The sequence below is a fragment of the Neopelma chrysocephalum genome, unplaced genomic scaffold, assembly GCF_003984885.1.
Source record: "Neopelma chrysocephalum unplaced genomic scaffold, ASM398488v2 Primary Assembly neopelma1_323, whole genome shotgun sequence".
Classification (NCBI taxonomy): Eukaryota; Metazoa; Chordata; class Aves; order Passeriformes; family Pipridae; genus Neopelma; species Neopelma chrysocephalum.
The window spans coordinates 105,647-126,505 of NW_020897986.1; the positions used below are offsets into that span (position 1 = coordinate 105,647).

The 20,859-nt window shown below is 36.7% G+C and overlaps 1 protein-coding gene across 6 annotated transcripts in view; it reads left to right on the forward strand.

Annotated features, from left to right (window-relative positions):
- The window catches only part of ANO3 (anoctamin 3), a 133,728-nt gene that overhangs the window by 51,334 nt on the left and 61,535 nt on the right, over nt 1-20,859 (forward strand). For all 6 annotated transcript variants that reach the window (XM_027705282.1, XM_027705283.1, XM_027705279.1 and 3 more), the window contains exon 4: nt 9,448-9,584. In XM_027705282.1, coding sequence (XP_027561083.1) covers nt 9,448-9,584 — 137 coding nt within the window. The remainder of the gene's footprint in view (nt 1-9,447; nt 9,585-20,859) is intronic.

Here is a 20,859-nt window from a genome sequence, read left to right on the forward strand (position 1 = left end):
TTTAAATTCTAGAAACAGAACAGAATTGCAGAGACATTAAGGTTAACCAATGAGTGAACCCAGGAACTGCTCCACAGGTGCAGGGGTGTGTCTGTGTGCACATGGAGCACATGGATGTGCTAAGAAACAGTAATTGGTAAATTTTTTAAATAATGTTTTCCTTTTTCCTTTAATGCCATTATATGCATAAAGGGAATGAACCTTATCTTTGAATTGTTACGAATTTGTCTGCCCATGTTTTCTGAAGGAAGTCTGAATGTAGACAATTTTTTTGAAGGTTATTTGCACTAGAATTTAATCTCTATGAACAGTTGAAAACTCTTCGGTGACGTGTGTTAAAATAATAGGAGGTGGTTACTGGATACCTTCGGGGAGTTGTGAGTGTGCTTTAGAAATCTGCTGCCTGAGTTTAAGGGAATTTAGCAGGTTTTTATGACTGAACTGAAAATGAGGTAGTCTTGAGTTAAGATGAAGATAATTACATGATTTGCAAGGATTTGTTTTACTATATTTCAGTAATAACTCCATTTTTCTAAGAAAAACTCTTTTCTTGCCGTAACTGAGAGAAACCTTCTCTTCTAATGCATGGTACAGGTGAAAAAGAGCTGTGTAGGATGCAAAGGCTGACAAAACCACAAGCAGTGTTGTCTGATCTTTTCTCAGATTGTCCTTTGGGCTTAGCAAAAGAATAGAGGACAGTGGCAATATTTAGACTGATTTTTGTGACATGTTCCTCCATTTGTTAGGTCCTTTTCTATAGTTGGAATTACTATCATGAGTGTTGTCAGGTTTGATTTCCTCTTTTTATGTTCACTTTGAAACACTGTGAGTCAGATTTACAAAAGGGATTTCTTATTACAATACAGATTAATGTGTTTAAAAATCCAGTTTATCACGTGCATGGCTAAGGCATCAAGGTTTTCAGGAGTTAGGCCATACTGGAAATCCATTTATACTAAGAGAAAGACTTGTGAAGCTGACAGTCTGCTTGTTAACTTAAAGAACAAATATTCTCATTGTAATGCAAGCAAGCATATAAGTAGTATTCTGCAGATCTTATAATCAGAAATGTTAGAGGATCATCAGAGGATCTGCCTTACATTGTTAGTCTGAAATATGTCATTTCAAATAAGATGTAAAAATGAGTAATGGATGATATAATCAATAGAAATTGGTATTCAGTATTTAGATATAATTAGGATCCACTTTTAAGTTATTTGGCAAATAAAAGCAAGTAAATAGCAAGTAAATCAGTAACAAGTAAAACAACACTAATTTATTCATTTTTCTATTCTGTGGGGTTTTTTTCTCCCTGACTTAGGTTGGTTATGAGGGATTTGTGCATAGTAACTCATCTTTCTAAGCAGGACACTGAATCCTTCCTAGATAGGAACTTGCTCATGAATGATGTAGTTAATAATTTTACTGTGCCAGATACCTTGTATTCTGAATGTATCCTGAATCTAATTATGACAAAGCTTATAAACTCCTTATTTATGTGCCATGCTGTAATATAGTGAACTGACCAATGAAGAGCTGAGCCAAAACCAACAGTCCAACAAAGTATCATAATAACTGCATGATAAAAACTTTTTTCAGTGTTCAATTACAGAAGTGTTTTTAAGTGTATTTTGGTTTTTAAGTGTATTTTGGTTAAGGGATGTTATGATGTAAGACCCCAGGTCCAAGCCACGTGCTTGCCCAGGCGTTTTATTTATATTTAAGGCTCCAAAATTTAATTTTTGCAAAGCCTTTGGTTCTTAATACCTTGAGATCATGTAAAGAGAACACGCTACATACGTTTCCCAAGAGATTTCTTTTAATTTAGTGAGAAAATAGGCGTTTTGGCAAAAGTTAAAAGTTAACATACAACCAAGAGGAAGTATTTCAGCCAAGTACCCAGCACACACCAACTCACACAGCTTAGTAAAATACAACCCATCAGTTTTAAGTTACCCAAAAGAGATAAAGGAAAGAGTTCAAGGAAAGAATAAAGAAAACAGTAAAAAAAAGAAAAGAGATTAAGAGAAGAAATAGTAGTAAAGAGAGAGAGAGAGAGAAGTGAGATTCGAATCCAGTGTCTCACAGAGATTAGACTGAAAAGGACAGTGTAACCTGTGCAATATGTACAGTGTTTGCACTAAGAGAGGGACTGAAGGGTCACAGAAGATATGACTCAAGAAAAACAGGTTCAGTTTCTGCTTCAACAGAAACACTGTGTTTCCATTGTGACTTCTGGAATAATTTTTTCACAGGTTTGTGGTGCTTAGGCAGTGCCTGCATAAATAAGGGCCATCGTGTTTGTTCTGACTGGTAGTGAGATGGCTGAAAAGCTGCATTAGAACAGTTTTTCCCATACCTAGAGCACGAGGGAGTTGTGCATGTTAGAGCTGGCTCATGCCTGGAGAGCTGACAGTATGGATGAAGAAGCTTTGTAATCTGTTCAGTGCTCACTGAAACATAATAAGGATTAGTCTTCAAATTTAGTATTGAGGTTCAAAATATTGATGTGCTTTAGGCATTTAATCTGCCTGTACTGGTTCTGTACACCATCCTAACTCCTCCAAACAGCAATAATACCTGACTGTCTCCCTTTTTAAAAAATGAGAAATATTCTGTGTAATGGTTGGCGCTCTCTGAAATTGTACATTAAGAAAAACCTGTGTTTGTCTGTCATGAGAGTTTTTCATATCTAAGTGTACATACACAGGTAGCTGAAAACCCTTCTATGTCATGTGTATAATATAGTATTCCAGGTGCACAGCACAATAAAATAAGAAGACCTAAATCCATCACAATGTCATTTATCCAGGTGTCTAGTGATGTCCTTCTCCAGGTTATTTGTTGTTTCTAGGACTAAAATTAGGACAAAAGGGGATTATTTTCTTGACCAATAATCTCATTCTTACTAAAGCTTTGCAAAGCCTATCCTTAAATGTGTAAAGGCTCAAAGGAATGACTAAAGAGTCATCATATCAAAGTCTGTGAAACAGAAACCATTTAGGAATAATATTTATATTAATTTCTTTTTCCATAACTATGCCACATGTAAATTGAAAAAATTTTCTATCATAAGCTACAGTTATATAAAATATATTAATGGATTGCATGTTACAGAGGAATTGGGACAAGTGCTTTTTATCCCCTTTCATAAAATTAAAATGCACTCTTGACGCTTCAGAGAAGTATGATAGTAAGAAAGATAGCCAAGCAGTTAAGAAGACTAATTGAAGATGCAAAGTGAGGACCTAGAAATCTATTTCTGAACTAAATGCTTCTGCATTTTTATATACAGTATTTCCAGAAATGACAGTGTCTCCAATGTTTTATCCTATAAGTTACCTTATAGGGCATATCTTATTGTCATGCATTAAGTGTAGTAAGATTATATGTCAGGAAGTGTTGATAGGTTTTTGTGATGTATGAAGACTGAAGTTACTCATCATGCCTCTATATAACAAGATAGCAAAGCAAAGCTGCTAGGATGAAGAGATCTGTTATCTGCTTGATTAATGCTTGAAGCCTTTTTAAAATCACCTTATACTTGAGTATGTATCCAAGGTGACATTACTTAGTTACATGTTCAGGTGTTCTAACAATTATACGGGTGCATCTGCTTTAAGTATGTACCTAATTAAAGAGAAATCCTTGACATATTGAAGTGAATACTGAATTCCCACTGACTTTATTGCAATAAGATTTGGACTCTACGTGTAGAATTAGAAGCTGTCACCCTTTTCTCTGATTTAACAACCTTATCTTTATTTAAAATTCAGCCTGTTTTTTTCTTCTCTCTTTTTTTTTTTTGCAGCACTGGCAAAAGATAATTTAATACAGAAACTTTTCTGACTCGAAGTCATAATAGTGTAACTTTCTTTTCTATAACAGGCCATTTGGGACTTACAAATTGTATACATCATTTTAATATTTTTTTTAATAAAACTTTTTACGTGACAACAACAATTCTGAAAGCTCTCAACCATCACGTAAGTTTTAATTAACATAATTATATAAGTCAAATACATCAGCAAGATACTGTTAATTGGCTATACTCATTGAAAAATGTATTATAGTTGCTTCGTATTGTAGTTCTGCAAGCACATAGTCTTTTACTAGAATTGATATTTAAATCTTTCCCCTTTTAGTAGGTACTATGAAAACTCACATAAAGAGGTTGTGTAAAGGGTCATGCACGTTCTGTTTGCGTCAGCTGTAATATTTTACCTGAACAGCTGTATTGGGGTTGCCTGGTAAGTTTTAGGTAGCTGGGGGGGGCTGCAGGGGTGGCTTCTGTGAGAAGCTGCTGGAAGCTTCCCCTGTGTGGAGTAGAGCCAATGCCAGCTCCGGGACGGACCCGCCGCTGGCCGAGGCTGAACCCGTTTTCTGTGGCAGTGGAAGCACCTCTGGGATAACAGATTTCAGGGAGGAAATAAAATGTGTACGGGCAACTTCAGGTGGAGCAGAGATTCCCCTGCAGCCCGTGGTGAAGACCAGAGTGAGGCAGACTGTGCTCCTGCAGCCTGTGGAGGTCCATGGTGGAGCAGACATCCACCCACAGCCCACGGAGGAGCCTGTGCTGGAGCAGCCTGGGAAGTCCATGCTGGAACAGGCTCCTGGCATGACTTGTGGAGAGAGGAGCACAGCCTAGAGCAGGTTTGGTGGCAGGACTTGTGATGTGGTGGAGGACCCATGCTAGGGCAGTCTGTTCTGAGGGACTGCACCTTGTGGAAGGAACCTACGCTGAAGCAGTTCATGAAGAACTACAGCCCGTGAGAAGGACTCATGCTGGAGCAGTTTATGGAGGACTGTTCCCCATTGGAGGGGCCTCATGCTGGAGCAGGGGAAGAGTGTGAGGAGTCCCACCTTCAGGAGGAAGGAGTAGCACAGACAGTGTGTGATGCAACCCCCATTTCCCATTCCCCTGTGCTGCTCCTGAGGGAGGAGGTCGAGAACCCAGGAGTGAAGTTAAGTCCAGGAAGAAGGGAGGGTCAGGGGGAAGGTATATTAAGATTTAGTTTTATGTGTCATTCTTCTACTCTGAACTTCTTGGTAATCAATTAAATTTATTTTCCCCAAGTGGAGTCTGTTTTGACCATGACAGTAATTGGTGACTAATCTCTTCCTGTCCTTGTCTTGACTCGGGAGCCACTTGTTATATTTTTCTCCTTTCAATTCTGCTGAGGAGCAGAGTGACAGAGTGTCTTTGGTGGGCACCTGGCATCCAGCCAGGGTCAACCCACCACAGGAGACCTGAAAAAAATAATTCTGCAAAGTGCTCAAAACTAAAAGAAGAGAGTGGTTAGGAATGAAGGCAAGTGTCCTTTCAATGTCCTTGGTGGTTTGAGGACGTGGGCATGAACATACATGAGTCCCATCCTCCATTTGCAGTCCTCCCACTGCTGCAGGCTTTTTGTTTTACCCCAGCCATGCTTTCCCCCCTCCCCTCCCCTTCCCTTTTCCTTTTTTCTTTGCATCTTTTGAGGTTTTCCACAGTCTCAGAATTTGTCAGGAAACTCAAGATCTTCTGTTTACTTTAGCATTAATGTAGGGGAGCTCTGTTTATCCAGGAGTCACCCCAACAGGTCAGATATTTTTTTATTTTTGTTTTTTTGGTCCTTCCGTAGAGGAGAAACGGAAAAGTCCTTTCTAAACAATTATTACGCTCTTTGCTGACTTTGGCATGTTTTTATATTGACTAAAGGTTTTTTACCTTACTGAGTTAATACTGACAGAGTAGATTAACTAAAAGCTAAATACAGCACATCTGCTCAGCTGATATATTTCAGCATCTAAACATTGATCGGTGGACATTGTGATAGAGTAGTATTTTAGTGATTAGGCCTACACAGCTGAGAATTGCATCAACTTTATTTAGCTCTCTAAAGAGGAAAATTAGTTTTAAATTCCAAATAAAAATGTTTAATAAAAAAATTTCAAGTATATATGAATGGGATGCTCCTAGCTCCTGTCTTTCAGCTGTGCCCAGCAAAGCACAGACGGGATGGCATTTATTTATAGCAGCAAAGAGAACATAGAACCATAGAGTGATTCAGGTTGGAAGGGACCTTAAACAGTTCCAAATCCCTTGCTGTGGACAGGAACACCCTCCACTAGACCAGGCTGCTCATCCATCCTGACCTTGAACACCTCCAGGGATGGGGAGTCCACAAGCTTGCTGGGCCTGGGGAGGAGGGTGACAGCTGAGGTCTGTTGAGGACTCATCTTTCTGTCAATTGGTGTAAAAAGCCTGAACTTCTAGAGGAATATTAACTGGATTTTTTTTTTGCCTCTTGTGGCTTCTTGCCTACCCCCAGCCCCTCCAAATGAAGCAGACTAGTCGTGATGGTTGGCATTAGAGCCTGTCCAAGAAGTACCAGAACAGGGAGCACTGGCAGCTGATCTCGACAGTAACAACCAAAAGGGTTGTCATAGGGCAGGGACCTGGTGGAAAATAAAAGTGCAGTGAACAGTAGCTTTCCCACAGTGCTGGGGGAGAGAACTTCAGGCAGCCAAGTTTTTCTCATGACATTTTATGGAGCTGCAGCCAAATAAAGATCCACATTTGAATTTAAAGATGGATACTTACAGTGCAAGTCAAATAGAAAGACTTTTAGTCCATGTAATTGCTTTTGGGGGAAGTTACATTAAAAACCTCCTTGGGCAGTACAACTCCAGACTCAACATTCAGGGATGCTATCTTGGTTTGGATTGTGGCAATCCCAAATGGCAGATAAAGTACATAACCAAGTAATAGAGATTGGGGAGGAATGGATGACAGAAAATAGTGTTACTTTATAGACAAATGTTATATAAGAATGTCATAGAAGCTTAGAAACTAGTTATTGAAGAAAGTCTCAAGGAGTTAAATCACTGTGCTTTGTAGTATGCAAGTTTATCTTTAGAAGAGTGTAATTTTGACTTAGTGGGTGGGAAAGTTACAGGAGAGAGAGTTTCTTTTTTAATGAAACTAGTGGATACCTTATTACAGAAAAAGCACCTGGTCACAAAAAATAGAAAAACGTAGTCGATGCTATTAGTAGCAAAGTTTAATTTCTGTTACCTTCTCTCAAATTCTTTTTCTAAAATCAACATATTTCATTCTCTTTTCTTTAAAAACATTAAAAATAATAAAAAGAAATTTGCAGAAAGTTCAGCTTAAGAAATGAAATGTGCCTCCCAAAACACACACATGCATTGTGATTGTTCTTTGTAACCTGTTTTGGTATAAAAATATGATGCATTCTATTGAACTTTTTCTTCGAGTCTGATTATTAAAGATTTTCTTTTAATATATGCTGCAGAAGAGGTAAATGGGGGTACTAGTCTGTTCAAAGTATCTACAAACCATATTTTAGGTGTTTTGTTGACAGTAGTTCCCAAAACTACCTGATTGTTAAGGAAAATGCACACATCTGAATATACTTTTGAAATATGGATTGTATGATATGTCTCAGTCTGACATTTTTTAGACAAGTGTAACAAATACTTATTCAAGTGCAATGTTTAAATGCTATTAATTGCTCCCCTTTTTACTGTATTAATATCATATAGTGGGAGAGTGCTTCACATGCATAAAGTGAGTAATCAACTGCTAAGAAATACAATAGCAAGTACCTTTAAGTTTTATATAAGAAATGATCCTTTTTTTTACAGGAGAGATATGCTGCATTTTAAAATACGTGTCCTTGAAAGCATAAAAATGTTTAGCAGGTAAAGTGTGTTGAGCACTGAAGGAAATCTTATTTCATAACTTCAAATTGCTTAAATGAAGCGCTGGGTAGTTTTGCAAAGGCTGTTTGTTTTGTTTTTAGTATTAGGTGTACTCATAGGGCATAATCCTCTAAAACTTCCCTCATAAAAATAGACTTCTTAATGTAAGTGTAGTCTTCCTTTCTGCCTAAATGACCTAGTTACGATTTCATAGTCCTGTCTCTTCGTTTTACATGCTTCTATTACAAGCACTTGATCTGTAGTAAAACTAAGAGTTCATCACCACTGGGCATGAGGCAAATCTGCAAAGTTGCTTAAGTGTCCTCTTCCCTACTTTGTATACCTGCTACCTAAAACCTTCCTTTTACTACATTCATTTTTGTTGACCAGAGAGCTATCTGTGTGTTAAAACGTTGTTTAAAATAAATAAAATCCCTGAGTTAGGCACTTTGATGATTAAAATTAGCTATTTTGTACATGACAAAAATCCAATCACAGATTTACCAAGGTCAGTGTCAATATCAGAAATTACCAGAGAAACATTTTGTGTAATGGTGATGTAGTAGCTCAGCTGCAGAAAAAGCAGTGCTTGGAAATGTTCTAGTTTTTAATATTCCATCTCAGAAGTGTGAAATGTTTAGGGTACGTGAGATAATTGTGTTTGTTCTTTTTTTTATTTCTGTAGTACTTACTGTGGAAAATTTAACTGAGCAACTTCATGAAAAAGACTTTATTGTTGCAGATGAGCTTTTATGAATATAATATTCAGAAAATTCAAGATTGTGGTTTCCACAGCAACCATGACTTGGCTTCTCTTTAGGGTTTAGAATTACTGGGCTAAATGCTGTTCCTAGTCCTCCTGACTTTTCCCATGTTGATGTGAAAGCTGGGATGAGAACTTGGCTCAGGATTTGTGGGTAACGTTTTTGTCTGAATATGTTTCTATTTCCAATTTCTCCAATTGTGTGGGAATAATTATTCCATCTTTTTAATCTTTAAAATATTTTCTCAAGTCTGGCCATTTTCCAACATTCATTAAAACTTTACATGGTCCTACACTGTACAGACATTACCCTTTATTTTACTCCTGCTGGGTATACAGGGTAAGCTTTGAGGAAGGTCCTCGGTTCCCTGCAGCTCTCTCAGGGCATTCAACAAAGTTTTCATGAAAACTTCTGTTGAGCAATTAAATCTAAATCCAGTGAAAAGGAAAATGCTTTCTTCTTGATATCCTTCTACCTTCTACCACCATCAGGTAGCCCTCCTAAAATGTGTTCTGAAGTGCTTACTGCGGTGTCTTAAGATGCAAATTTTCAAGTGCTGTATCTGCATGTGTGGAGGGGAATTGGGCATTTGGATTGCTAGCTGAAATTTATGACATGAGATGTTACTCTGGTCTCCAGGATGTACCTGCCTATTTGGTAAAACATTCTGAGCCTCAACAACTGTGAGTCAAGCATTTGAATATTCATATCACTTTGTGGGGTTTTTTTAAACTACTGTAAAGCCATACTGAAACCCCACTTCTCTAGGCTGTCTGTAAAAATAGAAGTCATTTCCACTTAAAGATAAAGATGATAACATTTCAAGTAAAAAAGTTTTGCAGGAAGAGATAAAATATGTTATTGAAAAGCGTATACATAAAATGAATATTCAACTGTGGCTGTAATAATGCTATTCATTTCTATCCACTATAATCTAAAATGAGCCCACTGTTTTCTTCTGTTTTTCCTTCAGATGTAGGGAAGGACAAAGATACTTATACAGATGATTCAGAACATGGGAATTATGATACTCGTACAGATCAATCGTTGCTTATTCAAAGCAAGCTCACCAGGCAGAAAACAGAACCTCGAACTAAATCATCTTTAAAGGTAAGGGACACAAAAACTTTATTAAATGATATCAACAGTCAGAATGTGCTTAAATATTTTTAAAATGCAATTTTTAAGGGATTAGATAAGCTGCAGTTTAAATATTAGGCATTTCATGGTTAGAAATTTAGGTGGCTCCCGTGTTATAATTTGACTGACAGAATCAATCAATGGAATTCTCTGTACCAAAATCAACCAAAATGATGTAATATCAAGGATTCTAATGATTTTTGTTGACTCATCTAAGAGGTAGTAGCCTTCTTTCAGTAAATTCATACTGCACAGGATTTAGGAAATAGGATTCCAAGTATGGAGTGAAATTCATGTTATCTGGGAGGCCTCAGGAAATTCTGAGAGTTTAGAAGAACTATGTTCAAGTAGCAAATGGTCAGTCCATAGTGATCCAAAGTACAAGATTCTCCTTCCAAACAGTATCAAAATGATATCAAGACCCACTGAAACTGGCATATTATCTTGCTTAGTAATTACCTAAACATACTATTCATCACAATGTATTTTCTCCAGCAATTCATCTGCTATAATGCCAAAGAATTATGATGGATTTTTCTGTTCAAAACATGTATTTTCTTTTAGTCTCACTCTGGACTGAGAGACCCTTAATTCTCCTTTCCATTAAGCATAATTGCTTGTAAGTGTATGAAAAATGACTAACCTCAAGAAGTTCTGAATAATTTTCTTCTTCGTGCACTGGGAATAGTGTATTCTGCAGCACGGTGGTTTTTTACCAGTGATTCTCTGATTTTTTGGTATGTGCCTGTAGGCATGAATAATCCTGTGTTACAAATCTAGAAACCCTTAAATTCCTGTAAGGTTCTGTGCTGTATATACAGTATACTCCTCAGGAGACCATGTTATGATTTGGTTATTAAAATTATTAGAAATGCCTTTACCCGAATTTAGGTGCAAACGAGACCAGATGCCAAAGTCAATAGTGTGGGTTTTATTTAAAAGTAAATGTGAGACAGATAAAGAAAAAATAGAAAGAAATAGGAAAAAGGAGGGGGGGGGAGAAGAAAGAGAGTGACAGAGAGAGATTAAAATAGAAAAGGTATCACCACTCCGTGTAACCTGTCGGCATCCCGTCGGTCCAGGTCTTCTGGTCTTCTTGGTGGTGAGGGTCCCACAAAACATAGAGTCTGATGGATTAATGTACGTTCAGGAGATGCCAGGCACCTCCCCTGGGGGCAGGGGGAAGCTTTGCAGCCTCTTGCACGGGCTCTGGATTTGTTGCCTCACGTGGATCACGTGCAGTCCTTTGGTGGTAGAAGGCCTCAGGAATGAGCTGGGGAGGTGCTTTGGGGGTCTTTGATGGTCGATGACCCCTTCTCAGCTGCCTCTCACATGAACGTCCCTGTGTGTACTGGTCTTCCTGGAGCAGAGGGGAGGGCTTTACTGCTTTGGTTTGGTTGGAGAGATTTCACCATCACACACCCAAAACCCTTCTCCTCCACCACCCCCTCAGTCCAGCAAGGGCTGGTGTTGAGATGACGGGAAAAGTATCACACGACCACAGTATTGATCATGACTAATCCAACTTTATTGCTGTAAGCTTTGTGCTTATAAAGGTTAATAATTAGCCTCATACATATTACAAGCATAGGCTCATCATTGACTTCTAATTACCTAAGGCATATTTGCGCAAATGCTGCTTCTTTCTCATGCCTATAGTTACTTATTTGCTACTTTGCTACTTTTCCTACTTTTCCCATCCTGTTGTTTTATTCTTCTATCAGGTATGCAGTTTCACAGACAATGTAGCTTCACAATACAGTGACCTTCCAGTAGTTTTCCTTTAGCGTGAGAGCAGTGCTACAGAATCTTTCTCATGTCCTCTTTCTATTAACCAGGTTTCTGCAATATTTTCCACAGGCTGGTTCTTAACACAGATGCATTCTGCTTTCCTGAGCCTTGTTTGTTTACTTCTCCTCAGACTTGAGGTGATTAGACAATAGTCTTATCTCAGTCCCCAGTCACAATCCAAATTCCAGTCAGATTTTGGTGGTCGCAGACAGGCAGTTGCTTCCTTGTAGTTGGACAAAAAGTCTTTCTATGATTTTGACAATGTTTAGGGCATTACCGACATTTCAGTCCATCACAGACCATTATAGAGTTTTCTCATCAGTTGTGCCTTTGGCATTTGTGATTTAAGCATTGAATGCATGCTTCATGAGAGTCACTTAACTGTTCTAATGTTGTCACACTGAGCATCCTTACTGCAGTATTCTGGAACACAGGTAGCAGGTTGATGTGATCTCTGAAACTTCATTTCATAGGATGCTTTTAGAAAAAAAACTCTAATAATAATAGCTATCTAATAATTTTCAGATGGGTTAACAGGTAATTGTGTTTACAGATTGTAAATCTGTGACATGAAAATGAATCTTCAGGAATTACGACATACATGTCACGTGTATAACCCTTCTCGGGTTACATTTAAATCTAAACCATTGCAATGAGAACTTTTTGTGTTCATGATTTCTTTGTCTGTGTCTGCAAGGCTAGCTGAATTATGACAAATTATAGTGGAAGTTCTTGTTTGATTTTGTTGATTAGATAGACAAAGCTTTCAATGTTAAATGTGGCTTAAAAAATGAAAAACAAGGCAGAATATGTAAAGTTAGATCACGTTACACAGCACTCAGTAATTTTAACAACAGGTAAGGTCACTACCAAAACAATTTAGTAACAGATACTGTCTGTCTAGAAACAGGGATTTCATTATCATAAAGCAAAATACTTTTTTTTAATTTTCATATAAAATATAAAATGACCACTGGCTTGAGTTTTTTCCAGGCCCTGCATTCAGGGTGGTTACAAAGTTTATAGTCAGCCTGTAAACTAACTTTTTAAGTTTAAAGAGGGGTCTTGTTTTTGTATTAAGTTTAAACAAAAATGCACTTTTTACGTCTCAGTCTTCATATGTCCTGACCTATTGAACAAAGTGATTCAGAGTTTAAAAACAGTGTTCTCAAGCCACATCTGGCTTTTAGCCTTCACAACTCCTTTTGTCACAGCAACTACTCTGGAAACTTCCTTCTGCATTTATACTGTTTTTGCAAATGAGGTGTTTGGGTTTAACCTCAGCTGGGTTAAACCCCAAATTCAAAACATTGCCCTGTACCAGCTACTGTGAAGGAGATTAACTCTATCCCAGCCAAAACCAGCACATGAGGCAAACGAGCAGGTTTCTCCTTCTGTTTACTGTTTGCCTGCTTCCACAGGAAAAGGGCAGGGGGAAATTTAGATTAGTCTTATATTAGAAAAGAGCACTGCTGTTTTGCCTTTGGATTATTGTAGAAGTCTTTGAGGCAATTAGTGGAAAATATCTAAGGGAAACTTCTTCCCAAAATGGATATCACACGAGCAACAGAAGGCTTCTAATTCTTTTTGAGATTGCTGAAAGTACAAAAGGCTGCAGTGCAGCTTTGCAGCTGGTAAGAACTCTCACATATTTGAAAAGTAAACTGATCAGTCACAATAAAAAGTCTTCAGAGTCTGACCAGAGAATGAAAATGAGAAACACTGCATTGGCAAGGAATAGAAAGATAAAAGCATATTCTTCTTCTCTTCTTTTTAATGTTTCTAATTTTGGCTTGTTTTGGAATCGTTGCTTTATACCTGAGACACTCAGGGGAAAATTGCTAAAAAAGTTGTTTGTAATTAATTCTTGGTGCTGTCATTTTTACTCCATGATTAGCTACTTGAATACTTCAGCAATAATGAACTTGTCTTGCTGAGACAATGAAAGCCAATACACTTTTTTTTTAGGAATTTTTTAGTGTTTCATGTTACATACAGGATGCCTCATCTTCCATAAATCTGATTTACATTACTACATTTTAAAGCTTTAAAAATATCAGATAAGTTTGATATGGGATGCAGATGCCAATGGAGTCACCTCATTTTTCATTACCTTGATTATGATTAATAACTTGTAATCTCCTTTAGTGTAGGTTAGTGTCATTTCAGAATCCACAGATTTCATACTGAAAAATTGTTGCTCAGAGACATGAAAAAGCTGTTATCATTATCTATCCCTGCCAGCTTTTCCTTACCAGCTGCTCTTGAAATTGTGTAGGAAGTACCACTTCATGTATGTGATTCTGCTGAGGGGTCTCACACAGAAGAATGGGGACAATAAGCTGAACAAAGTATGAAATGAGTAGTAGCTGCTATTGCAAAGTGTCTTGGTTTAATGACAGTATGTTCAGAGAGTGGGACCTCTAAGGAGGTAAAACCCTCCCTTCTCCTTCATTTATTTCTCTCCCCCAGATATTGACAAATTTTGAAGTTACGAGGAGCCTGAATGAAGGAGAAAAAAAGATAACGATTTTACTAAAAAAGTGAGAAAAAAGCAGAACAAAACCAAAAATAACGGCAGAAAAAATGTTCCCTAGCTGCCCCCCTCTGACTTGGTTAAAATGAGGAAAAAAACCTGTCCAGAGAAGTGGTGGAATCAGTAGCAGTGAATTCTTTTCCTTACCTATTGTGATTACGTGTTTCGTAGAGAATTACAGTTCTGTTTTCTTTCATTCACTACATCACTGTTACAGTCTTTGATCTGATGAACTTTTTTTGATCTGGGTAGCGTGTTTTGCTATCTGGCAAGGTAAAGAAATGATTTTTAGAACAAAGTTCACATATTATCACTGTGGGTTCAGGAACTATGAAGGAATGCTGCCTATGCAATAACTCAGCTTGCTGCCTTTTTCTGGTATCCACTGCTATTGACTATTAATATTCCATGTCCAGACTACCTTTGTGGGATCTGAAATAGTTTCTCTTTCCTCTTTGGAAGCATTACATGACTTCTGAGGAATTTAAAATAAGGCCTTAAATAAGCAATTGGGCAAAAGATATGGAGAATTGTATCTAGTGAGCTGGTCGTATTGCTGAAAATTCATTATAATTTAAGCAAAACTCATTATGTTCAGTGTGATTATCAGAGTGATTTTAAAGTATGGATCTACCCGTGAAAATCTGAAATGCTTTGTTTAGGTATTTCATTGTATTCTTTGTGATTTTGAATGTATCTATTCTTCCCTCTCCTGCAAATAACTACTTAACTTACAGAATTTCATGGTAGTTTTGAAAAAATAGTAAATTAAACGGAATATTTCCAGTATAAAAATGTTCTTCAATCTCATTTTTTCTATTTTCCGCACTTTGACAGGAATTATTTTCTATTTTCATTTTTTCCTGTATAAGCCCATGACTTCCAGTGCGATGCAGATTTGCACTATGTGTTGTTATCACTGCTTTATTATCACATTATTTCACTCATGCTCCTGTTTTGAGTGGAAGTCAGGCATGTGTGCTGAAAGAGGTGGTTTGGCAATAAAAATGTTTTGGTATATAATTAAGAACAGTATGTTGTCAGCTGACAATAGTGTATGAAAAGGAGAAGAGTAAAGAAAGCCTGATAGGGAGTAGTCCACAAATGCAGTCTAATAACACAGAAGTAAATAAAGCTTAAAAGGAATGATAACAGGTAAAATCATTATCCTAGAAAAGAATGACATAGTAAAGTGCAGTGAAAGATACCTTCATGTTTATGTTTCTGGTGTCATGGCTCTCATCTGCTGTCAGGTTTTGTTTGAAAAGAAGAAAGAAAAAAGCTCAGAAAATATTTCAGGAAATTCAGGGAAAGTAGTAGGTAATTTTATCATAAAGATGAAAATTTAAAAAAAATGAACATGTAAAGAAAAATTTTCAGTGGTCATGTCAGGATGCTTCATAAGACCTCCCTGTAGACTTAAAGAGCTAATAGCAGAGGTTAAATATTAAAAATAGGAAGCCTCCTGCTGCGTCCAAACATCCTCCATTGCTGCTCCCTCATATGGTAATGTTAAACAGACTTCCTTTCAAAATTTTGCATATCACCTAAGCCTACTCCTTTCCTGAAGCCAAATGTAGTTTTCATAATATATACAAATGTACTTTTCATGCTTACTCTATAAGTCTGAATAGAAGAAAATGGAAAAAGATGTCCTCTGTGAAGAAGGTAAAATGATTGCTGATTCTTTACTTTGCTCCTGAAAAGTTAAACTGCAGTTTTATTAGGAAGGTCAGATATTTCTAGAGGTCTTCCTCTCCATTCAGAAAAAAGCTGTGCTGCACAGTGCAATATAGTTGCACAGAAATACAGTAGCATGGATAATTTTGGCAGCCTGTCTTGTTGTCTTTGGTGCCCAAGATAGTTTGGATATCTTTGCATATGAAAATATGTCCCCAGTTGTCTTTCCTAGGTTATTATACAGTTATTTGCACAAGAAAAACCCTGACCCAATATGCAATTGAAATCATCAATCTGTTTTTGGAATAAAGTAATTGAAAGGATGAGTCTAATAAATCTGTTTTTGGTTTATCCATGCCTTCAAAGACAAAAAAATGAGTGCTAAATTAGTCGTGTGCTTAGAAAAATTCTCACAAAGCCCACCTTAGATTATTCTGAGTCAAGAATGTGGTTTTAAAATGTAAAAAATGGGTGTAGTACTATTTTAAAATGTTTCACAGCTAATTCCATGTAAATTAAGAATTCTATAAACTTGTTGATGTCCCAGCTTTAGTTTTTAAACATCCTGAAACAAAGCTAGCATTAATTAGGTAACCCACTTTTGTTCATGGAAATAAGCCCATGGTGGTTAGCATCAGAAATGTATTTATTTCCAGAAAATACTTAAAGGTATGAGTTGAATCATAAGCACTGAATGTAGACACCAACCACTGAAACATCCTTTGGTGTGAATATTACTGAAGATGTTAATGCCGAGTTCATGGTAACAGTATTAGGGAGAATTAGTAATCAAAATAAATGAGGGGGTTTTCATGAATCAGCAGTAATCAATCTACCTGATAGTGTTCTTATGAAGAACAATAAATTATATTGGAAGAAAATTTTCTTTTATGAGAGAGAACCATTCTACTCAGAACAGTAAAGCTGTTCATGTAGATTTTTCAGTTTTAGGTAGTTGCCATGCTGAAGAAGTTCACAGATCAGACATTACCTCTGTCAAAATTCTGACCCTAAATCTTCAAGTTGTTTCCATGGCTACTTCTACTTATACATGATTTAATGGCCCTGAATTAATCTATTATTATCTCTGAAACGTCTCTTAAAAACCAAGACATAAAGAGATACCGAAAGCTGCTTTTCCTTGATGCACTTCTGATATTCGGTGTGGTTTTGCATTGTGTCTTTCTCTCCTTCTTGCTTCTCTCTTCCAAGCTGATTTTCCCAGCAAGTCTACAAAATGACAGTGTATGTGTGTGTATATATATTTGTGTGTGTGCCAGTTTATATAAATATACATCTATGATGCTCCATACTGTCCTCTTTGGGCTCCAAGACTCCAGGGCAACATGTAAACACCACTTTATGGTGATGTTTACAAATGTTCCAAGTGTCAGCAGTAGGTGAGTTTTGTGGTTGTTTCCATGAGGAAGAAAATACATTTCAAAATCTGTTTACTTATCTTTCATTCTTTCTCTGCTGTTTTCTGCTTCTGCAGCTTTTCCCTATGTATTTGTCTCTAAAAAATACTACTGGTCAGGTGGTGCTATTATGTAGTGGTGATATTGAGATTCAGTGCTTGGATTCAGTACTTCCATTTCCAGTAGCAGCACCATTTTTTCTACTGGTGGATTCTTCCCTTCTCAGAATTTCCATGGGGAAAAAAATCCCAAGACATTTGAGTAAGTCTCTCTTTAGTATGTTACTTCATTATCAGTAAGGGTTTAGTAAAATCATTTTTCTCTAGCACTTTTAGTGTCCTAATTCACGAGCTGTCGTAGGGAGGAAATGAATTCTGTTCTGATGTTTACATCATCACCGTGAAATAAGATTCTGGGGAGAGAAATTTAGCAAATTCGGGGAGAGAAGAATCCGGAGGCCCAGCTGTGTTTACCCATCTATCTTTTAGATCCCAGGCATTAGTCTGTTGGCATATTTACTTCCCTTACATAATTTTACAAATCTGAATCCAAATTATACCACCCACATGGAGGAAAGTTGAACTTCATCCTTTCTGCTGTAGAGGCAAAATAAATATATTGTGCTGTGGGAGTTTAATTCCTGTGTACTGTGTCAGTCGTCACTTATGTAAATGAATGCTCCTCTTGCTGGTTGTGACTGAGAATTGATGTTTTCTGTATATTCATATAAATGTGAAACCTTGCTATATTTTTTTTGCTAAGAGAACAACAGTCCTTGAAGTCAGACATTGAAACACAGACTTTGACTGCCTGAGCTACACCCCACTGTAAAAGTTGTTTGCCCCTCTCTGGATATGTTGGGTCAGAACAACCTGCTCTGAGCTAGTTGTCAGCCTCTGTGTTAATGTGCACATGTGTATAAAATAGGTAGAAATCATGCTCATTTTCATTGCCATCCATGGTAAATTTCAGGAAACTGTAAAGCAAATAATAAAATATAATTATTAAAGGTCTTGTTCCCAGCTTTTGATTTAGCATTTATATATGAAATAATGGTAATGAAAATCTTACATATGAAATGAACAAGTTAGACCATGTCTTCCATGTCAGACATGATTTACTGGCTGTTGATAGTTAGAATAAATTAATTTATTAAAGTAAACACATGTATAAACTAATAATGCAACATTTCCTAGGACAAATTAATACTGAAGTACTTTGAATTTTTTTCCTGGATAAAAATACCTTTGCTGCTATTCCAACCAGAGTCAACAATTACATGCATTTAAGTAGACATCAAGTTGATCAATCAAATAGGTCAAAGTAAAGAATGATGGGTTGGAGTCTCAGCTCTCTGTACTATTTCATTGTATAAAACATGACAACATAAAGATTCCTTGAATGGCTATTTAAGTAGTCCCCTAGAATAATTAATGCAATGCAACCTGCTAAAGGTTGGTCAGTGGTCAGATGAGTTGCAAGCTTAAAATGACAAAAGTGGAAATGCACTTAAGGGGTCTCTTTGTATTGTGAAGGTGAATGTTGTAGGAGGGTAGCTTTTTGCTTTAACTTCAATGCTGTTAAGTGTGGTTGAATATTAAAATCTGACTTTAGTCTACAAAATAGTTGTTATTTTATATTAGTATGATAAAATGATATTATCCTATTATATTATATAGCATATGTGTAGTAACATATTAATGTATTTTAACATAATAATATTTCACCTACATTGCTATTTTATGTTAATAGTCACTAGCTAATTGTGAAGTTTAGTAAGAAAGTCTGTTATAAGAGAAGGACTGTACATGTTTGGGCAAAGAAGAATAGTGATTGCTTTGAAAATGATGATTTTTCATTTATATAATATACATTAGAAGCACAGTAAAGGGATATTAGAGTCAAATAGTTCCATTAACTGTATTAAAGTAATGATAAGGTTCTACATAACTTAAGAAACTATATATATTTCTTTGTAGAATTACAACCATTAAGCATCAAATAAAGCCAATTTGACCTGAATTCAAAACAAAGAAGAGCAAGTGATTCTCCCAAAATGAACGGTGGAAATCCTTATTAAAGGTCTTTTGGGTTTAGAAAGGTTATATGGATTTGGGGGCAGCTGGACAACATTATAGGACGTTACTAAATACATAGAAACCTGAGCTGACATTGGCTGAACACTGGGAAGGTGGTAGAAGGAAATACCACCTGTTTCCTAGGACATGCTCTCTCCTAGGGAGGTTTCTTGCTGTAGCTTTGGTGTGTAACCAAATTAGAGAGAACCTTTCATAGTGGTTTGAATAAAATCATTCTTTCATTCTTTCTCTACTTGACATTTAGCTGTTCCACAGCTTAAGCTGCAAACACCTGGTCACGTGAATGGGAATTTGGTTAAAATTTGTAAAAAAGTAAACGCCTATAGAGGTTTTGTCAGCCTTTAAGCCCTTGCTGTCAGGTTAGTCCTGTTGGGAGCTGTCAGTGGTGGAGTGAATGTGAAATGAATAGTTGCAACATGTGTGGTTCTAGCTAACCTCTGAATTTACTTAGGTACTGCATGTTATTCATTATTTTAAACTTTTCACCAGTAAAAGGTGGAAAACAAAGAAAACATACTGCTAGATCATGATACAGTCATTTACTGTTACATAACATACTGTTACATAAATCTAAAATTTGCTCCTGTTTTCAGAATGGTTCCAACTCACTCTTCTACAATATTTGTTTCTATGCATGGGGTGAAAAAATGGGAAAAGTCTAATTTACAGAGCAGAACACTAGAGTGAAATAAATGAAGTTGAAATAGTTACAATTTCCATGAGCTGTTCTGTTTAAATTAATTGGGGAGAGATAGAGCCAGTAAACCAGCTGTTCCCTCTTTGTGAAAAGGACATTGCTCATTAATTAGAATATGAACAGAAGTTTATTTAAAAATCCCTCCATGTTGGCTAAATCCAAGGAAATTCATCTTGTACATTTGAATAGATTATTTTATAACTTTGCTAAATATTTGCATTGTTTTTCCACTTTTTTTTTTTTGCTTGGGCCAAAACTCCTTTTTCGAGGTTAAATTGATCAATGTATTTTGCCTTGTGTAAAGTGTAAACTTCAGTTGAATGATAATGTTAGTATTCTGAATTTTACACTGTCAGACTTCAAAGCAGTGTGTCATGTTATTTATTATAATAATCACCATCTATAAAGCAACTGCAGCAGATCTGCAGTGGCAAAGCCTCAGGTAATAGTTAAATCTGGTGCAAACCAGCGTGTGCATTATGAGCAAGCTTAATGTTGAGCAAAGTGCCACTTCACAGCCTCACATTTGAAGTTCTTGTATTTAAAGACTTTGAAAGGACAAGGTTAAGTTAAATTGTTGAATTTGCCATCTGAACTATATTGCAGTGCTCTAAAAGGAGTTTTTTATATCAAACAAGTTTTCATGTGTGTGTAAGAAAGCCGATCAGGTGGATAGCATTTCAGAAAATCTAGAGGACTGAGAAGGTGGAGAGGATGAAGAGGATTAGAGAATGTTGATTAGTCCTTTTTATGCATATTTTTCAGGTGAAACAGGAAATCTTAGCATAGAGGAGAGTAAGGGCTTTGCACAAAATATTTCTTCCCATGCTTTTCTCCTTTTCTGATCCTTTTCTGTCAGGAAAGAGGTGAAAGAATGAATCAGAGATTTATTGGTCCAAGCCAGCAGATAAACAATAAACAAGCTGTGCCTGAATGCCCACTGTACTAACAGCTCATTCACCATGCTAGGTATAGATAATGGCCAATATACCCTGACTCATGTGTTTAATTGAAATTTCTGCTC